The 21,046-nt window shown below is 40.0% G+C and overlaps 1 protein-coding gene across 1 annotated transcript in view; it reads left to right on the forward strand.

The window, feature by feature from the left end:
* Positions 1–21,046, forward strand: part of LOC134817887 (microtubule-associated tumor suppressor 1 homolog A-like) — a 42,861-nt gene that overhangs the window by 17,255 nt on the left and 4,560 nt on the right. The window contains exons 8-11 of the mRNA XM_063827251.1: positions 13,097–13,255; positions 16,577–16,620; positions 18,350–18,496; positions 18,735–18,833. Coding sequence (XP_063683321.1) covers positions 13,097–13,255; positions 16,577–16,620; positions 18,350–18,496; positions 18,735–18,833 — 449 coding nt within the window. The remainder of the gene's footprint in view (positions 1–13,096; positions 13,256–16,576; positions 16,621–18,349; positions 18,497–18,734; positions 18,834–21,046) is intronic.

The raw sequence follows: 21,046 nt of genomic DNA on the forward strand, positions 1-21,046 counted from the left end.
CTTGCTAACTGAGTCACTAAGAATACAACTAGCACTTGCTAACTGAGCCACTAAGAATACAACTAGCACTTGCTAACTGAGTCACTAAGAATACCAACTAGCACTTACTAACTGAGTCACTAAGAATACCAACTAGCACTTGCTAACTGAGTCACTAAGAATACAACTAGCACTTGCTAACTGAGTCACTAAGAATACAACTAGCACTTGCTAACTGAGCCACTAAGAATACCAACTAGCACTTGCTAACTGAGCCACTAAGAATAAAACTAGAACTTGCTAACTGAGTCACTAAGAATACAACTAGCACTTGCTAACTGAGCCACTAAGAATACAACTAGCACTTGCTAACTGAGTCACTAAGAATACAACTAGCACTTGCTAACTGAGCCACTAAGAATACAACTAGCACTTGCTAACTGAGCCACTAAGAATACAACTAGCACTTGCTAACTGAGCCACTAGCAATACAACTAGCACTTGCTAAGTGAGCCACTAACAATACAACTAGCACTTGCTAACTGAGCCACTAGCAATACCAACTACCACTTGCTAACTGAGCCACTAACACTACCAACTAGCACTTGCTAACTGAGCCACTAAGAATACAACTAGCATTTGCTAAGTGAGCCACTAAGAATACAACTAGCACTTGCTAACTGAGCCACTAAGAATACAACTAGCACTTGCTAACTGAGTCACTAAGAATACAACTAGCAGTAGCACTTGCTAACTGAGCCACTAAGAATAAAACTAGAACTTGCTAACTGAGTCACTAAGAATACAACTAGCACTTGCTAACTGAGCCACTAAGAATACAACTAGCACTTGCTAACTGAGTCACTAAGAATACAACTAGCACTTGCTAACTGAGTCACTAAGAATACAACTAGCACTTGCTAACTGAGCCACTAATAATACCAACTAGCACTTGCTAACTGAGCCACTAAGAATACAACTAGCACTTGCTAACTGAGCCACTAACAATACCAACTAGCACTTGCTAACTGAGTCACTAAGAATACAACTAGCACTTGCTAACTGAGTCACTTAGAATACAACTAGCTCTTGCTAACTGAGCCACTAAGAAAACAATTAGAACTTGCTAACTGAGTCACTAAGAATACAACTAGCACTTGCTAACTGAGCCACTAAGAATACAACTAGCACTTGCTAACTGAGCCACTAACAATACCAACTAGCACTTGCTAACTGAGTCACTAAGAATACAACTAGCACTTGCTAACTGAGTCACTAAGAATACAACTAGCACTTGCTAACTGAGCCACTAAGAATACCAACTAGCACTTGCTAACTGAGCCACTAAGAATACAACTAGCACTTGCTAATTGAGCCACTAAGAATAAAACTAGAACTTGCTAACTGAGTCACTAAGAATACAACTAGCAGTAGCACTTGCTAACTGAGCCACTAAGAATACAACTAGCACTTGCTAACTGAGTCACTAAGAATACCAACTAGCACTTACTAACTGAGTCACTAAGAATACCAACTAGCACTTGCTAACTGAGTCACTAAGAATACAACTAGCACTTGCTAACTGAGTCACTAAGAATACAACTAGCACTTGCTAACTGAGCCACTAAGAATACCAACTAGCACTTGCTAACTGAGCCACTAAGAATAAAACTAGAACTTGCTAACTGAGTCACTAAGAATACAACTAGCACTTGCTAACTGAGCCACTAAGAATACAACTAGCACTTGCTAACTGAGTCACTAAGAATACAACTAGCACTTGCTAACTGAGCCACTAAGAATACAACTAGCATTTGCTAACTGAGCCACTAAGAATACAACTAGCACTTGCTAACTGAGCCACTAGCAATACAACTAGCACTTGCTAAGTGAGTCACTAAGAATACAACTAGCACTTGCTAACTGAGCCACTAAGAATACAACTAGCACTTGCTAACTGAGTCACTAAGAATACAACTAGCACTTGCTAACTGAGCCACTAAGAATACAACTAGCATTTGCTAACTGAGCCACTAACAATACAACTAGCACTTGCTAACTGAGCCACTAGCAATACCAACTACCACTTGCTAACTGAGCCACTAACACTACCAACTAGCACTTGCTAACTGAGCCACTAAGAATACAACTAGCATTTGCTAAGTGAGCCACTAAGAATACAACTAGCACTTGCTAACTGAGCCACTAAGAATACAACTAGCACTTGCTAACTGAGTCACTAAGAATACAACTAGCAGTAGCACTTGCTAACTGAGCCACTAAGAATAAAACTAGAACTTGCTAACTGAGTCACTAAGAATACAACTAGCACTTGCTAACTGAGCCACTAAGAATACAACTAGCACTTGCTAACTGAGTCACTAAGAATACAACTAGCACTTGCTAACTGAGTCACTAAGAATACAACTAGCACTTGCTAACTGAGCCACTAATAATACCAACTAGCACTTGCTAACTGAGCCACTAAGAATACAACTAGCACTTGCTAACTGAGCCACTAACAATACCAACTAGCACTTGCTAACTGAGTCACTAAGAATACAACTAGCACTTGCTAACTGAGTCACTTAGAATACAACTAGCTCTTGCTAACTGAGCCACTAAGAAAACAATTAGAACTTGCTAACTGAGTCACTAAGAATACAACTAGCACTTGCTAACTGAGCCACTAAGAATACAACTAGCACTTGCTAACTGAGTCACTAAGAATACAACTAGCACTTGCTAACTGAGCCACTAAGAATACAACTAGCATTTGCTAACTGAGCCACTAAGAATACAACTAGCACTTGCTAACTGAGCCACTAGCAATACAACTAGCACTTGCTAAGTGAGCCACTAACAATACAACTAGCACTTGCTAACTGAGCCACTAGCAATACCAACTACCACTTGCTAACTGAGCCACTAACACTACCAACTAGCACTTGCTAACTGAGCCACTAAGAATACAACTAGCATTTGCTAAGTGAGCCACTAAGAATACAACTAGCACTTGCTAACTGAGCCACTAAGAATACAACTAGCACTTGCTAACTGAGCCACTAGCAATACAACTAGCACTTGCTAATTGAGCCACTAACAATACAACTAGCACTTGCTAACTGAGCCACTAAGAATACAACTAGCACTTGCTAACTGAGCCACTAAGAATACCAACTAGCACTTGCTAACTGAGCCACTAAGAATAAAACTAGAACTTGCTAACTGAGTCACTAAGAATACAACTAGCACTTGCTAACTGAGCCACTAAGAATACAACTAGCACTTGCTAACTGAGTCACTAAGAATACAACTAGCACTTGCTAACTGAGCCACTAAGAATACAACTAGCACTTGCTAACTGAGCCACTAACACTACCAACTAGCACTTGCTAACTGAGCCACTAAGAATACAACTAGCACTTGCTAAGTGAGCCGCCACTAAGAATACAACTAGCACTTGCTAACTGAGCCACTAAGAATACAACTAGCACTTGCTAACTGAGTCACTAAGAATACAACTAGCAGTAGCACTTGCGAACTGAGCCACTAAGAATACAACTAGCATTTGCTAAGTGAGCCACTAAGAATACAACTAGCACTTGCTAACTGAGCCACTAGCAATACCAACTAGCACTTGCTAACTGAGCCACTAACAATACCAACTAGCACTTGCTAACTGAGCCACTAAGAATACCAACTAGCACTTGCTAAGTGAGCCACTAAGAATACCAACTAGCACTTGCTAACTGAGCCACTAAGAATCACAACTAGCACTTGCTAACTGAGCCACTAAGAATACAACTAGCACTTGCTAACTGAGCCACTAGCAATACAACTAGCACTTGCTAACTGAGTCACTAAGAATACAACTAGCACTTGCTAACTGAGTCACTAAGAATACCAACTAGCACTTGCTAACTGAGTCACTAAGAATACAACTAGCACTTGCTAACTGAGCCACTAAGAATACAACTAGCACTTGCTAACTGAGTCACTAAGAATACAACTAGCACTTGCTAACTGAGTCACTAAGAATACAACTAGCACTTGCTAACTGAGCCACTAAGAATACCAACTAGCACTTGCTAACTGAGCCACTAACAATACCAATTAGCACTTGCTAACTGAGCCACTAGCAATACCAACTACCACTTGCTAACTGAGCCACTAACACTACCAACTAGCACTTGCTCACTAAGAATACCAACTAGCACTTACTAACTGAGTCACTAAGAATACCAACTAGCACTTGCTAACTGAGTCACTAAGAATACAACTAGCACTTGCTAACTGAGTCACTAAGAATACAACTAGCACTTGCTAACTGAGCCACTAAGAATACCAACTAGCACTTGCTAACTGAGCCACTAAGAATAAAACTAGAACTTGCTAACTGAGTCACTAAGAATACAACTAGCACTTGCTAACTGAGCCACTAAGAATACAACTAGCACTTGCTAACTGAGTCACTAAGAATACAACTAGCACTTGCTAACTGAGCCACTAAGAATACAACTAGCACTTGCTAACTGAGCCACTAAGAATACAACTAGCACTTGCTAACTGAGCCACTAGCAATACAACTAGCACTTGCTAAGTGAGCCACTAACAATACAACTAGCACTTGCTAACTGAGCCACTAGCAATACCAACTACCACTTGCTAACTGAGCCACTAACACTACCAACTAGCACTTGCTAACTGAGCCACTAAGAATACAACTAGCATTTGCTAAGTGAGCCACTAAGAATACAACTAGCACTTGCTAACTGAGCCACTAGCAATACCAACTAGCACTTGCTAACTGAGCCACTAACAATACCAACTAGCACTTGCTAACTGAGCCACTAAGAATACCAACTAGCACTTGCTAAGTGAGCCACTAAGAATACCAACTAGCACTTGCTAACTGAGCCACTAAGAATCACAACTAGCACTTGCTAACTGAGCCACTAAGAATACAACTAGCACTTGCTAACTGAGCCACTAGCAATACAACTAGCACTTGCTAACTGAGTCACTAAGAATACAACTAGCACTTGCTAACTGAGCCACTAGCAATACCAACTAGCACTTGCTAACTGAGCCACTAACAATACCAACTAGCACTTGCTAACTGAGCCACTAAGAATACCAACTAGCACTTGCTAAGTGAGCCACTAAGAATACCAACTAGCACTTGCTAACTGAGCCACTAAGAATCACAACTAGCACTTGCTAACTGAGCCACTAAGAATACAACTAGCACTTGCTAACTGAGCCACTAGCAATACAACTAGCACTTGCTAACTGAGTCACTAAGAATACAACTAGCACTTGCTAACTGAGTCACTAAGAATACCAACTAGCACTTGCTAACTGAGTCACTAAGAATACAACTAGCACTTGCTAACTGAGCCACTAAGAATACAACTAGCACTTGCTAACTGAGTCACTAAGAATACAACTAGCACTTGCTAACTGAGTCACTAAGAATACAACTAGCACTTGCTAACTGAGCCACTAAGAATACCAACTAGCACTTGCTAACTGAGCCACTAACAATACCAATTAGCACTTGCTAACTGAGCCACTAACAATACCAATTAGCACTTGCTAACTGAGTCACTAAGAATACCTACTAGCACTTGCTAACTGAGCCACTTACAATACCAACTAGCACTTGCTAACTGAGCCACTAAGAATACAACTAGCACTTGCTAACTGAGCCACTAACAATACCAACTAGCACTTGCTAACTGAATCACTAAGAATACCAACTAGCACTTGCTAACTGAGTCACTAAGAATACCAACTAGCACTTGCTAACTGAGTCACTAAGAATACAACTAGCACTTGCTAACTGAGCCACTAACAATACCAATTAGCACTTGCTAACTGAGCCACTAACAATACCAATTAGCACTTGCTAACTGAGTCACTAAGAATACCTACTAGCACTTGCTAACTGAGCCACTTACAATACCAACTAGCACTTGCTAACTGAGCCACTAAGAATACAACTAGCACTTGCTAACTGAGCCACTAACAATACCAACTAGCACTTGCTAACTGAATCACTAAGAATACCAACTAGCACTTGCTAACTGAGTCACTAAGAATACCAACTAGCACTTGCTAACTGAGCCACTAGCAATACCAATTAGCACTTGCTAACTGAGCCACTAACAATACCAATTAGCACTTGCTAACTGAGTCACTAAGAATACAACTAGCACTTGCTAACTGAGCCACTAAGAATACAACTAGCACTTGCTAATTAAGCCACTATTACCTGACATGTATGGTTATATTCCAACTCCCTTGGTTCCTGTGTAATACTCCGCATAACACCTGGTATCAGCTGGTATCAGCTGGTCTATGTGTGTTTGTAAGTTGTATCGCTACTGTCTACACTATGCTGCTGCAGTATTGCTGTTTACATTATCGGTTATTTTTATATTATACAGGCTTTTCCTTTAACCTGGTCTGATTATTATTATTTAGTTTTGAAAAAACCAGAATAACTGAAGCCTGCCTGTTAAGAGCACGTGTCATGTTAGCTTAATAGTATTTAATAAATGTTTAGTAAAGTACAATTAATGCAAATTAATGAAAATAACAAGTAATGAACCAGGGTACATTGCACATTCCACTAAATTCCAAGTATTGTGGTATTTTAGTAGTCTATTGTTTATAGTATGTATACTATTATACTATATTCACCGCTCTATAATATATATGATATTGTTTAGGTTTTATTGAGAGAAATATAACATATTCACTATATATCTGCATCAGAAATTATTTTTATTACGACTACTAAATCAAATTACCCTATATAATATGATATATGATTGAGTTGCAAAAACTAATTTTATTTTCCAATCCACTCGGTTTCTTGCGTTTCTTAACTAAACTATCCGAGCTCTCGTTTTGACACGTGCATTAGGAAAATGTTAGCATAATATATGCATTTATGTAGCTGTATAATTATTATTGTTTATGTTGCAGTATGTTGCTTCAATGTTTATTTGTTATCATTTGTCTACACAGTTGTTTGCTTCTGTACTTTATTCTGCTAGTCGGACTCTGACGATATAATTACATTGATATTGGCCATTTAGTGTTGCTTCGAGCAAACTTTTAATTAAAACATATATCAGAGAAGGGGGGTATGGTATGGGAAAATAGTTATTTTTTGAAAATTATGCCCATTCTGCCCATCGAAACACGACTCTTATTTTGTTGTTTTTCACAGAACTGCGAAACATATTATTATTGTTTCTGTTAGACTCTTATTTTCCACTACAATTATGTATTTGTTGTTGTGAAGTTCATTGATCTCCAATAAATAAAAAAAACAAAAGAGTATATCTACATCAAAAGTATCTAAAGAATAGCAAAACATTCCATTCTCACCCAGTTCTCTTAGTGACTCTCTCACTCATCTCAGTGACTCTCTCAGTGACTCTCTCAGTGACTCTCTCAGTGACTCTCTCAGTGACTCCCTCAGTGACTCTTAGTGACTCTCTCAGTGACTCTCAGTTACTCTCTCAGTGACTCCCTCAGTGACTCCCTCAGTGACTCTCTCAGTGACTCTCTCAGTGACTCTCAGTGACTCTCAGTTACTCTCTCAGTGACTCCCTCAGTGACTCCCTCAGTGACTCTCTTAGTGACTCTCTCAGTGACTCTCTCAGTGACTCTCTCAGTGACTCTCTCAGTGACTCTCAGTGACTCTCAGTTACTCGCTCAGTGACTCCCTCAGTGACTCCCTCAGTGAATCCATCAGTTACTCTCTCAGTGACTCTCTCAGTGACTCTCTTAGTGACTCTCTCAGTGACTCCCTCAGTGACTCTAGCTAATACCTTGTTTTTAGGGTTTAGAGTAAAGCAGTGTTGTGCTTGTACACGCTCCTCGGTAACTTGACTAAATGTTAATTTACTAAACAGTTCACATAGCACCACTTTCAGCAGCACATCAGCTAGATTTTTACCCAAACAGTTCCTGGGGCCAACCATAAACGGGATGTAGCTACCAGTGGCCGGCCACGGTGATGTCACGTGGTTTGGGGACGTCACGTGGTTTGGAGACGTCACGTGGTTGGGGGATGTCATGTGGTTTGGTGATGTCACGTGGTTTGGTGACGTCACGTGGTTTGGTGACGTCACGTGGTTTGGTGACGTCACGTGGTTTGGTGACGTCACGTGGTTTGGTGACGTCACGTGGTTTGGTGACGTCACGTGGTTTGGTGATGTCACGTGGTTTGGTGACGTCATCCTGAGCCACCTGTCAGGAATGAAGCTGTTAGGATTGTCCCAGTAGCGTGGTAGCCTGTGCTGCACGTAAACACACGCCTGTATCTGAGCTCCCCTAGGAATGAGGTACTGGCCCACTGTAGTAGGGGCCGTGTTGGTGCGGTGTGAGACGGGCCCAGGAGGAAACAGCCTCATAGACTCAGCTATACAGGCGTTAAGATAAGGGATATCTCTGTACCAGGCAGGTGAGGAGAGATTAGCTTGTGTTATCTCCCTCACTAACCTCTCTCTGCTCTCTGCGTCCTCTAGAAGTAGAGCTATTGTGAATGCGAGGACGTTAGCTGCTGTGTCGTAACCTGCTATCAGGAACACTATGACGTCATCAACCATACCTTCTTCGTCACCATGGTTACAAGATATTATCATATCCAACATATCTTCTTTATCTTGACTTGCTCCCCTTGTAATTCTGTTGTGCAGTAACTGGCGACTATACTGTCTACTGACCCGCACTGCCTCACTCAGCTCCTTCTTTATCTGCCTGTCTAGAAAGGGAATATTGTTCCTCACTACAAAGAATGCTCGTTTAAATGCCGTGTTTAACATGGTGTGGAGGGAGTGTCTCACTTTACAACTAGTAACCATAGTAACGCTATCTGCTGAGTCACTAGTAACCTTAGTAACGCTATCTGTTGAGTCACTAGTAACCGCAGTAACGCTATCTACCCCGAATGCCAGGTGACTGATTATATCAAATGTTACTTGTTTGGACGCCTCCTCCATGTCCACTGCCCCAGTCTGTGTTGTGAGGGTGTCCACTAGCCGTGCAGTGTGTTCCTGTATCACTTCTACCCAGGAACTCTCGTGGAAGTTACTAAAGAATCTCCTGAAATTCCTGCGCTTGTGGGCCCATATAGCGGTGCCAGGCTCGTTGAAGATGCTGTTCAGTCCACAGATCCTGTGTCCCATACAGTAACCTAGGAATGGGTAGAGGAACTTCTCGTGAGGCTGGGAGAAGTAGGAGTGGAGGAAGTCACCATCCGTCAGACACACCTGAGAGAGAGACAACTAGTTTTATTTGGATAATTAAAATTATAATTCTAATTATTGGCCCAATAAAAACATTGATTTCAGGAAATAAAAACTTGCGAACAGAAGAACAGTTTGAAGGTTATAAAAAGCATATGTTTCCAACCTGCGGAGTGTTGTACAACCAGACTAAATAAAGTTGAGGGAACTGAATACTCCACTCCATTCTGAGCGAGTAAGCAGTCCCCTCCCTCCGCATAACCTTCAGGAGACTAGTCACGTGACCAGAGAAGAAGGAGACAGGAGGAGGTCCGGGGAGGTGGGAGTAGGAGGAGAGGAGGAGGAGGTGGGAGATAAGAGTCACTAGTAACCATAGTGATATTATCAGCAGTACAGTTACCAATCCAACTAACATGAAGACTAATAATAAGATAGCAGCAACTGGAGATACGAATAAGGTCCAAGAAAGTTGAGTAATAAACAAACCAGCACAAACAAAGGGGAGGGCAGTATACTGGTAGGTTTGGGAAGAGGACCATTGTTCAATAGTAAACTCAACAGTTACTTTATAAGTCCTGTAAGATTGAGGCTGAGTCACGTGACAAATCCTTTGTTACTTATGTCAGGCACGTGGTTACTTTGTATTGTTAGGCGTTGGATCCTACATAATTAAAAAGGTTTCATCATTACTTACCTAATATAACGGGACATGATATAGCGTTTATCCAAGTTCACTGGAAAACCTCAGTGGGACGTGATAGTGGACTCAGTTATTACTTTATTAGGTAGATGAGTAAAATTTGTCACTGATCTCATTTTCTCACGTAAAATGTAATATAGTAATCTAGTGGGCACTTCCAGTGGGCACCTCCAGTGGGCACCTCCAGTGGGCACCTCCAGTGGGCACCTCCAGTGGGCACTTCCAGTGGGCACCTCCAGCGGGCACCTGCAGCAGGCACCTCCAGTTATATGCAGTAAATTAGATCTCTTCTGGATTAAGTTTGGAACAAATTAACTAAGCTCTCTAGATTAAGCCAGCCGGCGTTCAAGTTTCAAATTACTTTCCAATCAGTGCTAGAATTTGTCAGCTGTTAACTGTTCTGTTTCTCCTCTTGGTTCCTTATACTCCTTATACTTATTTTACTCCTTGTTCTTCCTCATATCTTCACTTCTGAAGCTTACTTCTCCTTGGCTTGGTAGGACTTCCCAATTTAGTGCAGTTTATTGAGTCAAACGTTATAACTTCAAAGCAGATTTCTTCGATCAAGATTAGACATACGAACTTTTTTAATTAGGTATCTCAATTCATCTCTAATTTGGGTTTGTGGAAAAATAGTAATTATTATAAATCAGTACTAATTATGATTACCAGAGAGTATAATAAGATTCCTCAGACTTCCATCAGTGTTACTATCAGACTTGATACAGTAAAACCCCGATTTACCGCAAACCCCGATTTACCGTTGCCTTTTCATTTCTCCCAAACTCCGTGGTAAATCGGAGTATTACTGTTTAAGACGGATATTAGAATTATAGGGGCTTTATTAAGCAGGTTTATATGTCTAGAGAACTTGAGAAAACTGTTTTATTTTTGCTAAATTTCGCAATATATGACTTCTCTAAATCAACAGACAAGACTAGGTCTGGTATTATATATGGGTCCCAGCCATTATACTCAACTAGTCCGGGGACTACAGTATATCCTAGAGCTTAAGACTGTGAGAGCTGTACAAGCTTGTAACCATCTCGTACTCCGTCCCATGTGACACGTGATGTGACACGTGGTGGTTCAGCTGGTCACGTGGTGGTCCAGCTGGTCTCCAAATGGAGGAGAGAACAGAGCACAAGAGTGTTTTCAAGTGGTATTATTTACGTAGTAAAATTCTCTACCTTGCTTTACTCGGTTACTTTTGTTCAAGTACTACAGTGTTCACAATCATGTTTACCTGTGTTTACAGTATTTACAGTGTTTACAGTGTTCACAGTGTTTACAGTGTTCACAGTGTTTACAGTGTTCACAGTGTTCACAGTGTTCACAGTGTTTACAGTGTTTACAGTGTGTACAGTGTTCACAGTGTTTACAGTGTTTACAGTGTTCACAGTGTTTACAGTGTTTACAGTGTTTACAGTGTTTACAGTGTTCACAGTGTTCACAGTGTTCACAGTGTTCACAGTGTGTACAGTGTTCACAGTGTGTACAGTGTTCACAGTGTGTACAGTGTTCACAGTGTGTACAGTGTTCACAGTGTGTACAGTGTTCACAGTGTTTACAGTGTTCGCAGTGTTCACAGTGTTTACAGTGTTCGCAGTGTTCACAGTGTTTACAGTGTTTACAGTGCTCGCAGTGTTTTTAAAGGGGTGTGACCCTGTTATGTCACATGACAGTTTCACAGTATCTGCTATATCAACACAGGGCCATTAAAGAGCCACTAAAGTGTAAATAGTCATACCCTGACTACTGAGCCTATAACCACATTATTGCTTAGTTTTCGTTGTTAATATATATTGTGTTGTATTACACTTAGCAGGGGGCTGTACTGTTCCGGCACCTTATTAATTGGTACACTACACACTACACAGCTTACACTAGTTACATAATGTGTATCATTGTACCATGATACACGTTGTGTTATCTAGTGAAAAGTTACTGATATCTGTCCTAATATTTGATATGACAGTATACATTCACTAACTGCTTGTTTCAGTGCCCTTCATTCTTCAAACAGGACATCTGACCCACTCTGTGTGCAGTTTACAATTATCTGGTTATTCTCCTTCTAACACCACTACTGTCTCTCCGTACAATACTCATTATTAAAGTTAATCACAGCGTTTCAGTTTTGTAGTACTGTTAATCACTAGCAGTAAGCTCTCATCTGATTTTATGTCTCCTGAGCTTGCTAGTAAGGTACCTTGCTGTTAGACTAGCCGAAGTAAGGTACCCTGCTGTGGACTATTGTTTAGTTAATTGGTGAAACTTTTCCATACTAGGTTTAGTGTGAGAACAATTGCAAACCGTGCAGTTTACAATAATTCTACTTGTTACCTAGTACAATTATACAATATGTAGTAGTGTTACAAGTCAGGACTAGCCGCCCCATTTCGTCTACATATTATACCATGTAGTTATATATAATAGTACTATATAATATGTATTATATAGTACTATATAATATGTATTATATTGCTATTATTTCACTTCACGCCAGCTGAGCTATGAGGCTGCCTGTAGAAGAGAGAAATGCCCTTTTTACGAAGGGTTTTATGGCCGCTAGTAAGTCTGATGTTAACTTTATAACACTGAGTAGGCTGATCTATATTATAAACTACTTTTCATATATATATTTAATATTTAAAAACGGCTGACTATAAGAATGATGCTGTTTTTAGGTACCAGTTTGTGCGCATATTTAAATAAAACATGTAATCATATACATTATATTATGTAATAACAATAAATTCATTATAAATAGGACTTAACAACTTATAAATGACTCATGATTATTGGCTCGACTACGAATAGTTTTAAGTTAATTGTTAAAAATGAATTGCTGATGCGTGTCACACTTAACTCGCTAGCTTGTAAGTCCAATATAATGCGATCCATTATATGTACAACTACACATACAATACATAAGTATACCTTAGAAAGCATTGTTAATAGTATTACATAAGCTTAAGGTAACACAAACGATTAATTAATAAGTTACAAGGGGTCCGCTATTTTCTTATTTTACAATCTATTTGTGTACCCAACAAACCATCAACACCAGTTGTTAACCCCCATGAGTCAGTATTGAGTAACTATGTTACGGTATCTTAATCTAACAACTTGTGTATTTCAGAGGCGCTGATCAGCGAGAGAGATGAGCTATCAAGCGAACTAAGGGATCTTAAGGATAATGTGGACACTAAGATCAGTAGCCTAACTAAACAACACACCAACACAGTAGCTAATGTTACTGCCACTCTTACCAGCTCCCACCAGACCCACACCAAACAACGTGAGTAGGAAACTACTATTGCTTACTTTACAAATTGTTCATTTGGTTCCTGTTACTCGTAAAATATCGGTATAGTTTTTATTCTTTAGTGTAGGCCACTGAATAACACCACGAAGGGTGTTTGTCGTTGGTCAGTGTGGAAAATGTCAGATTTTAGTGTAGTTATCGGCGCTGTCATTGGTGGATTTGTAAGAGGTACACTGGTTACTACCTTCTGTCAAGGAGCAGAGTAGTCATTAGTGAACATACTACTAGTAACTAAGTAACCTGGTAACCTATTTTATCTAGAGGGTGTGGGAGGAGAGGCCCGAGAGGGGGTGGGATGAGGGGGTGGGAGGAGGGGGTGGGAGGAGAGGGGGGTGGGAGGAGGGGGTGGGAGGAGAGGGGGTTGGGAGGAGGAGGTGATCTACCTTATACATAGAAAGACGACGCTAACGTTTCTATTGATATAGACAATACATAGTGCGCGAAGTGTCTGTCTTTGTGTAAAATATATGGTTCTAACGCAGTGTACAGTGCGCAGTGTACAGTGTGCAGTGTGCGGTGCGCAGTGCGCAGTGTGCAGTGCGCAGTGTACAGTGTGCAGTGTACAGTGTGCAGTGTGCAGTGTACAGTGTGCAGTGTGCAGTGTACAGTGTGCAGTGTGCAGTGTGCAGTGTACAGTGTGCAGTGTACAGTGTGCAGTGTACAGTGTGCAGTTTACAGTGTGCAGTGTACAGTGTGCAGTGTACAGTGTGCAGTGTACAGTGTGCAGTGTGCAGTGTACAGTGTACAGTGTACAGTGTGCAGTGTGCAGTGTACAGTGTGCAGTGTACAGTGTGCAGTGTACAGTGTGCAGTGTACAGTGTGCAGTGTACAGTGTACAGTGCGCAGGGTGCAGTGTACAGTGTGCAGTGTGCAGTGTACAGTGTGTAGTGTGTATGGTTCCAACGCAGTGTACAGTGCGCAGTGTACAGTGCGCAGGGTGCAGTGTACAGTGCGCAGGATGCAGTGTGCAGTTCTTCTATGACGCAGTGGCGTAACGTTGCCTGTTGGCGCCCCCAACCCCCCTCGCCAAAAAAGCGCCCCCCTGTTGGTGCCCACTCCCCTGTTGGCGCCCTTCCCTAAAATTGAACAAATAAGGTGATTTCAGAGGATACGCCGGTAAAATCTCTAAAAAAGTGTGTTTCTAGAGCAAAACGCGCAGTCTTGCTAGTACCTCAGTTAAGTTTTTCAAAATTGTCCCACATTCAAACAACCACTCCCCCGCCTTGTGTAAGTTTAAACAAGCTTGCATATCAATCTCTCGTGGAGAATTAATATTCACTTTAATAAATCAAACTTGCCAATCTGTCAGCGCTTATTTAGTTATTATATACGTAGCAATAGGTGGTATATAATATTATATATATTTAGCACATTCTTCTCCCTAAGCTGAGGAATGTAAAGTGTATTACGTTACTCCCTTGGGAGTACTCTAGTAATCAGACGTACCTACGTACGTTGTTTAAATTTCTACAGTTTCTCTGTAACTACAGTTTGTGGAAATTTTGCTTTCAATCTCAATAGAGTATTTCATTACTGCGCCACTTGTTCTCTAAATTCAGTTTTTTAAATGCTTTTAAACTGAAATTGATTTTGAAGAACTACCGCTGGCATCAGGCCAGTGTCCCTTATGTAGTGACCAGTGACTAGTGACTAGTGACTAGTGACTAGTTACAAGCGACCAGTGACCAGTGACCAGTGACTAGTGACTAGTGACTAGTGACTAGTGACTAGTGACTAGTTACAAGTGACTAGTGGCTAGTTACAAGTGACTAGTGACTAGTTACAAGTGACTAGTGACTAGTGACTAGTGACTAATGACTAGTGACTAGTGACTAGTTACAAGTGACCAGTGACCAGTGACCAGTGACCGGTGACCAGTGACCAGTGACCAGTGACCAGTGACCAGTGACCAGTGACCAGTGACTACTAGTCACTACTGTGTATGTACACACTTCACAACATGCACTATACACTGTACCCAGTATAACACGTCCCACATTAGACCCAATGTGACCTATTGTGTTATTACCATTATCATGGCTCCTACTTGACACTACTAGTTGACACTACTCTCTGTTAACTGGTTTCCTCCTTTACTGTGTGTGCTCACATGTTAAATGCTCACTAGTTCTGGTAGTGTTCACCCCTCAAGTTTCTATTCGACATTGCATTGCTTTTTCCCCGTTTCTGTACGATATTTGCTATTTGTCACATATTATTATAGACATGAGTATAAATAGTGAGTACAAGTAGATCTCTAACTCAGCAAGCAGCACTTGAGTGTGCTCTGTAGTAATGCTAGATAGCACACTCAGCAAGCAGGGCAATAGCACCTGAGCGCCACTAGTCATCACAAGCAATTCACAGCACTCATCACACGCACAGCTACTATACCTGCTATCTCTGATATCTCTAATCTACCTTTAGGATGACTTGCAGCAGATCTGTGTAGTGTTCAACATATCATCTGTCTGATTAACAAACTCCTGCTAACTACACGTGTGGTTTATCTCCAGATATCACCACGTGACCTGCCTTAGTATCTCTGTTTCTATCAAATGAGTGCCTCTCATCTCCCCGAATGCCCTCTCTGAGAATGTTCAGCTACATTACGGGGGTGCTAAAGTGCGGCCTATTGAGTGTGAGCCAGCTTTGTGGGTTTTACAATAGTGTTAGGTATTTTCCAGCGGGGTGTCAAGACCTAGAGACTGCTAGCTTTATCAAAACAGACCGTACGTTTTAAAGCTTTTTCAAAGTTCTTGAATACCTTGTTATTACTACTATATAATACTGCTTGTTATTGAGAGAAGAGGGATGAGGAGGATCAGGAGGAGGGAGGATAGGGAGAATGAGGAGGAGGGAGGAGGGAAGGAGGGGGAGGGAGGGAGGAGGGGAGAAGTAAGGAGGGAAGTGGGATCATATTATGGGAGGTCTTAAAGAAACTGACCGCACATTCCTACGACTATTTATTAAAGACGGTGAAAATGAATCAGTAAAGTGCGATATCCTTGTGTCTAGTCAACAGTATACATTAGAATATATTATATACTCATTATATATAATACACTTGCAATGTGTAGCGAGTTGTAATACGGATCACTCAGTTATGACGGTTTATGTAGTTCCCACAACCTAACACCTTGCCTAATGGTCTGCAAATATATATCATGATCTTGGACCTACGTGGCGAGTTTGCTCCCTAACTAAACAAAAAATGTAGCTCCAACAGTCCGACGGCATTCCTTAAATATTTCTCCTTTTTCCTTAAATATCTTGACTTATATTGCATTTCAGTGAAAGACGGATACGAGACTACGATAGCCGATCTACGGAGTCAGGTTAGACTGAACTGTTTATTGAGTTGTTGCCCCTCCCCACCCGTCCAGTGCCCCCCCTCCTCCCTCCCCGTCCAGTGCCCCCCCCCCCCCCCCCCCCTCTAATGTAAGATTAGACTAATTTTATAGATTATCAGGGATCCTAGATGTACCATCCTGTGAATTGTGAAAGGATTTTAACATTTTAATTAAAACGATCAATGTTAATAATAAAAAACCTTTCGCATTTCGGATTCCGCCTAAGTAAACAAAAGTAAAAAGTGAAGGTCACTTCGACTTTATCGTTATTTATATAATAACACTGTATTCTAACCACCGTTTTTTATTACTTTTTCTAAACAACTTAATCCTTATCAAATCATTGCTTGAAATGACGGAATATATCAGTAGATTTTACGGCAGCCATTATCAGTATTACAAAATATACAACAATTACCTTGTCTCACTGTACTAATTATTAGTATTACTTAATCAGCAATAACACTAAATCCACTACTATATGCTCATAGATGTATACACTCGTTTGTAACTGGTAGCTAAACTACTAGTTGTAACAAGTAGTTGTAGTCGTAACTAGTAGCTAAACTACTAGTTTGTTAATACGAAGATCAAAGCGCCTGTACAGCTATTACTTTTGTCCGTTTCCAATATAACATGCTTTATATGCCTCACTATATATTAACTACCTGTACAGTGTACATGTTAGTTAGTTACTACTACAGTACCTGTATTACCATGTGCCTCACTGTTAGTTCCGTCTTACAATGTATTCTAAAAGCCAGCAAAGATAGTTTTATAAAGGGGGGGGGGGGGGGGGGGGGCACATTGTTTGCTATAGTAACTATAGCAACACGACGAGTGGAGAGTGTTGAGTTGTGGCCCCCCCGGCCTCATGCTTCATTGTAAGCATTCCTTGTGAAGACATAAAAGTTAGCTGTTAGTGCGCCTATCTAGTAGTGCTGAGTGCTCTGTCTTTACTAAAAATACAATAGGTTCAGGCTAACTTCATTAGAAGTAGTGAGATAATAACTTGAGTAATTAAACTGATTAGTTAATTAATTAATTAATTAGCACGTGTGTTATTAGTGTGATCATGTTATTGCTAGTGTTGCACCTGCACATTGTACACATGTTACAAGAATGTTTCCGTGGTTACATTAAAGCTACATTTCGATATTCGCAAACTTCCCACGTACCGTTTTGTAAGTAAGAAAGAAATTCAACGATTTAATTGGTTCTCTACAACTTATAAAATACTCTCTGTATATATTTCTGCTTGAATGCATATCATTTATTGTGAGGAGAATGAGCATGCATGATGTTTGGGATAAGTAAATTACAGGCCTCGATTGGAAAGAGCGCAAATTATCAAGCATCAATTTAGCTTGTTATTCGTGGCGACAATGCAGATAATATACGATAACAATCCAGATTGAGAGTATGAAATATGAATAATAACTATTGAGCTATTTCGCACGTGTGTGTGTGTAATGTGTATCATGTGTGTACTGTTGAGCCAGTTTTTACGTGTTTAGGGGATATGGTCCACTGAACGGAAGGGTGGTTGTTAATATAATAATTACTGTTAAAACAAGGGAACAAACTAAAGAAAAAGAATATCTAACCCGGACTAGATTGCCAAAATGCGAATATGGCGATTTGGTTCTACGTTTAGCTTATCTGCAATAATTTATAGTAAATAACAGAATGATAACCTTATTGTCTCCATCAGTTGTCTGTGATAGAAGATAAGCACTGTAACGAGATACACAACATACGAGATAAGCACTCAGAAGAGATAGCGACACTACACCGGGAGTATGAGGGTCAGAGAAACCAACTCATTGTCTCTCATCAACAGGACACCGCTAGAATGGAGGTCAGTTTACACGGGTGCTTTTTATAAGGTTAATCGTACAAGATCTTGTATTTACACCTTTTAGCCAAATAAAATTATGATGAAATTATTTGGATCTGTAGCTCAATATAATTTAGTTAGCTATCGTTCGTTCGTTCATTTGTTTGTTTGTTCGTTCATTTATTTGTTAGTTTGTTTGTCCGTTTATTCGTTCGTTTGTTTGTAACATAGTACACCTTTACTACTCTACTTCTGTCAGGGAACACAGCGGGCTCTTGAAGAACAGAACGATTATCTGGACAGCCAGATAAAAGAGAAGGAGGAGATAATGCAGATTGAAATACAGTCCCAAGTACAGGTACTGTATTAATAAAACAAATATTTAATAAAACAAATATTTATTTTTACGGCACAATCAAACAATTAAATATCAATAATAAATAAATCAGGGGAGGTTTGAAGAGGTTTCAAGTGCCGAAGGCCACTGCTTATCTTTAGGATTTGAGAGTGACCTGTGCTTGAAACCCCCTCAACCATCCACTACGTCAATATACTTGTTATACAAATATAGAAAAATATAATAATCTAAAATTACCTATTGGTTTAGTTTGGTGACATAGGAGAGCCCAGTTGAGTTTTAGTTTAGGTTTAGGTTTTAAATCATAGTTTAAAAGGTTAGCCATGTTTCATGGCAGAGAGAGATATCATGTGTGCAGAGCCGTACCGGATGTAGAATTTGAGATATAATATAAATTAGTTACCATGTATTAGGGTCATCTCGATTTTGGAGGGATAGTAAGTGCTTTTTAAGGTTAGATTTAATAATACCTGACGAGGCTGATAAGTCTGAATTCTTGGAAGAACCCGGGATTATTATCCCATCTTCATTAGCATCACATATTTCGAATACATAGGGGCTGAGGTCATTCCAAATTTTCGTAGAGGTGTACAAAAAGTTCTGTTGGGAGATATCTAACCTCAGTAATGGGACAATCAGACGAAGTTTTTCATTTCTAGGACAGAACTTGAAAAGATCTTTAATCGACTGGGGGACATCAAATTTAAGAATTTTGAATAGTTCCATAAATGTATGGTACATGTGCAGATTCTCCAGGTTCATAATTTTCTGCTCAGTGAATAGCGGTTTAGTGTGTTCAAGACAGTAGTTCTTGCTAGCCATATGTTCGTTATAAGTTCTTGAACGTGCACAGGTTAAATAGTATTCTTTATGATAAAAATTGGGAATGTTACCAAATAGCAGTCTTATACATCGTTTTTGAATTGCAAAGATTTTATTCAGCTTATGTTTAGGGATCCCACCCCAGCAACTTATACAATAGCTAAGATGTGACATAAAAAGGGCATTGTATAGTTTCAAATATTCAGATTTGGGAATGAATTTGCAAATTCTCTTAATCGATACAATACTGGAGTTCAGCTTTAAAGATAAATGATTAAGATGTGGTTCCCAGCTTAGCTGTTCGTCTATTATCACCCCAAGAAACTTTGTACATTGAACTTTTTCTAGCTTTTTGCCATCTATTAAAATCGTTAGATTCCTGTTAAAGGGCCGTGTTCTGGCACAGGTCTGTGTTGCTCTTGACAAACCTGGCTGAAAATGCATGTAACAACTTTTCCCTGCATTTATATGTAACTTGTTAGACTCCATATAGTTACTGACCTGTTTCATTACATGATTAGCTTTTTCAAAAGCTTCCTGTGCTGAACTACCTATCACAAAAATATTTGTATCATCAGCAAACAGGACGAATTCAGCCAAGCTTGAGGAGCTCACAATATCATTTATATAAATCAGAAATAGTAGAGGTCCTAACATTAGTAACTAACTAGTAACTAACAAGTACAGGTACTGTAGTAGTAACTAACTAGTAACTAACAGGTACAGGTACTGTAGTAGTAACTAACTAGTAACTAACAGGTACAGGTACTGTAGTAGTAACTAACTAGTAACTAACAGGTACAGGTACTGTAGTAGTAACTAACTAGTAACTAACAGGTACAGGTACTGTAGTAGTAACTAACTAACAGGTACCACCCTGGTACCACCCTAGTATGTACCAGCAATGTTGTGTATTATTGTAAAGCTGGGACCTTTATAAACACTAATTTGTTAAAAACTTTAAACAGCCTAATAGTCTGTTACTAGTAACTAGTTGCTAGGTAACCAGCTCTTTCTATACAGTAAGCTACTTCCGGCTCATTCACCTGTTATCTGGTCCCTATAACAACAACAACTTATTATATATAAACTATATAATATTAGTATATAGGTACTAATAACAATAACCTGCCGCACTAATACATGTAATTACACTATAACTCTGGTTTAGAGCAGGCCCTTACTGGGGCTGATAACAGGGCACCCTATAATACTAGTGGTTACTGGCTATACTCCCCTGTGTTACTGGTTACTGGCTATACTAGTGGTTACTGGCTATACTCCCCTGTGTTACTGGTTACTGGCTCCTTACTGGGGCTGATAACAGGGCACCCTATAATACTAGTGGTTACTGGCTATACTCCCCTGTGTTACTGGTTACTGGCTCCTTA

The sequence above is a fragment of the Bolinopsis microptera genome, chromosome 7 (genome assembly GCF_026151205.1).
Source record: "Bolinopsis microptera isolate Bmic1 chromosome 7, MBARI_Bmic_1.0, whole genome shotgun sequence".
Taxonomy (NCBI): Eukaryota; Metazoa; Ctenophora; class Tentaculata; order Lobata; family Bolinopsidae; genus Bolinopsis; species Bolinopsis microptera.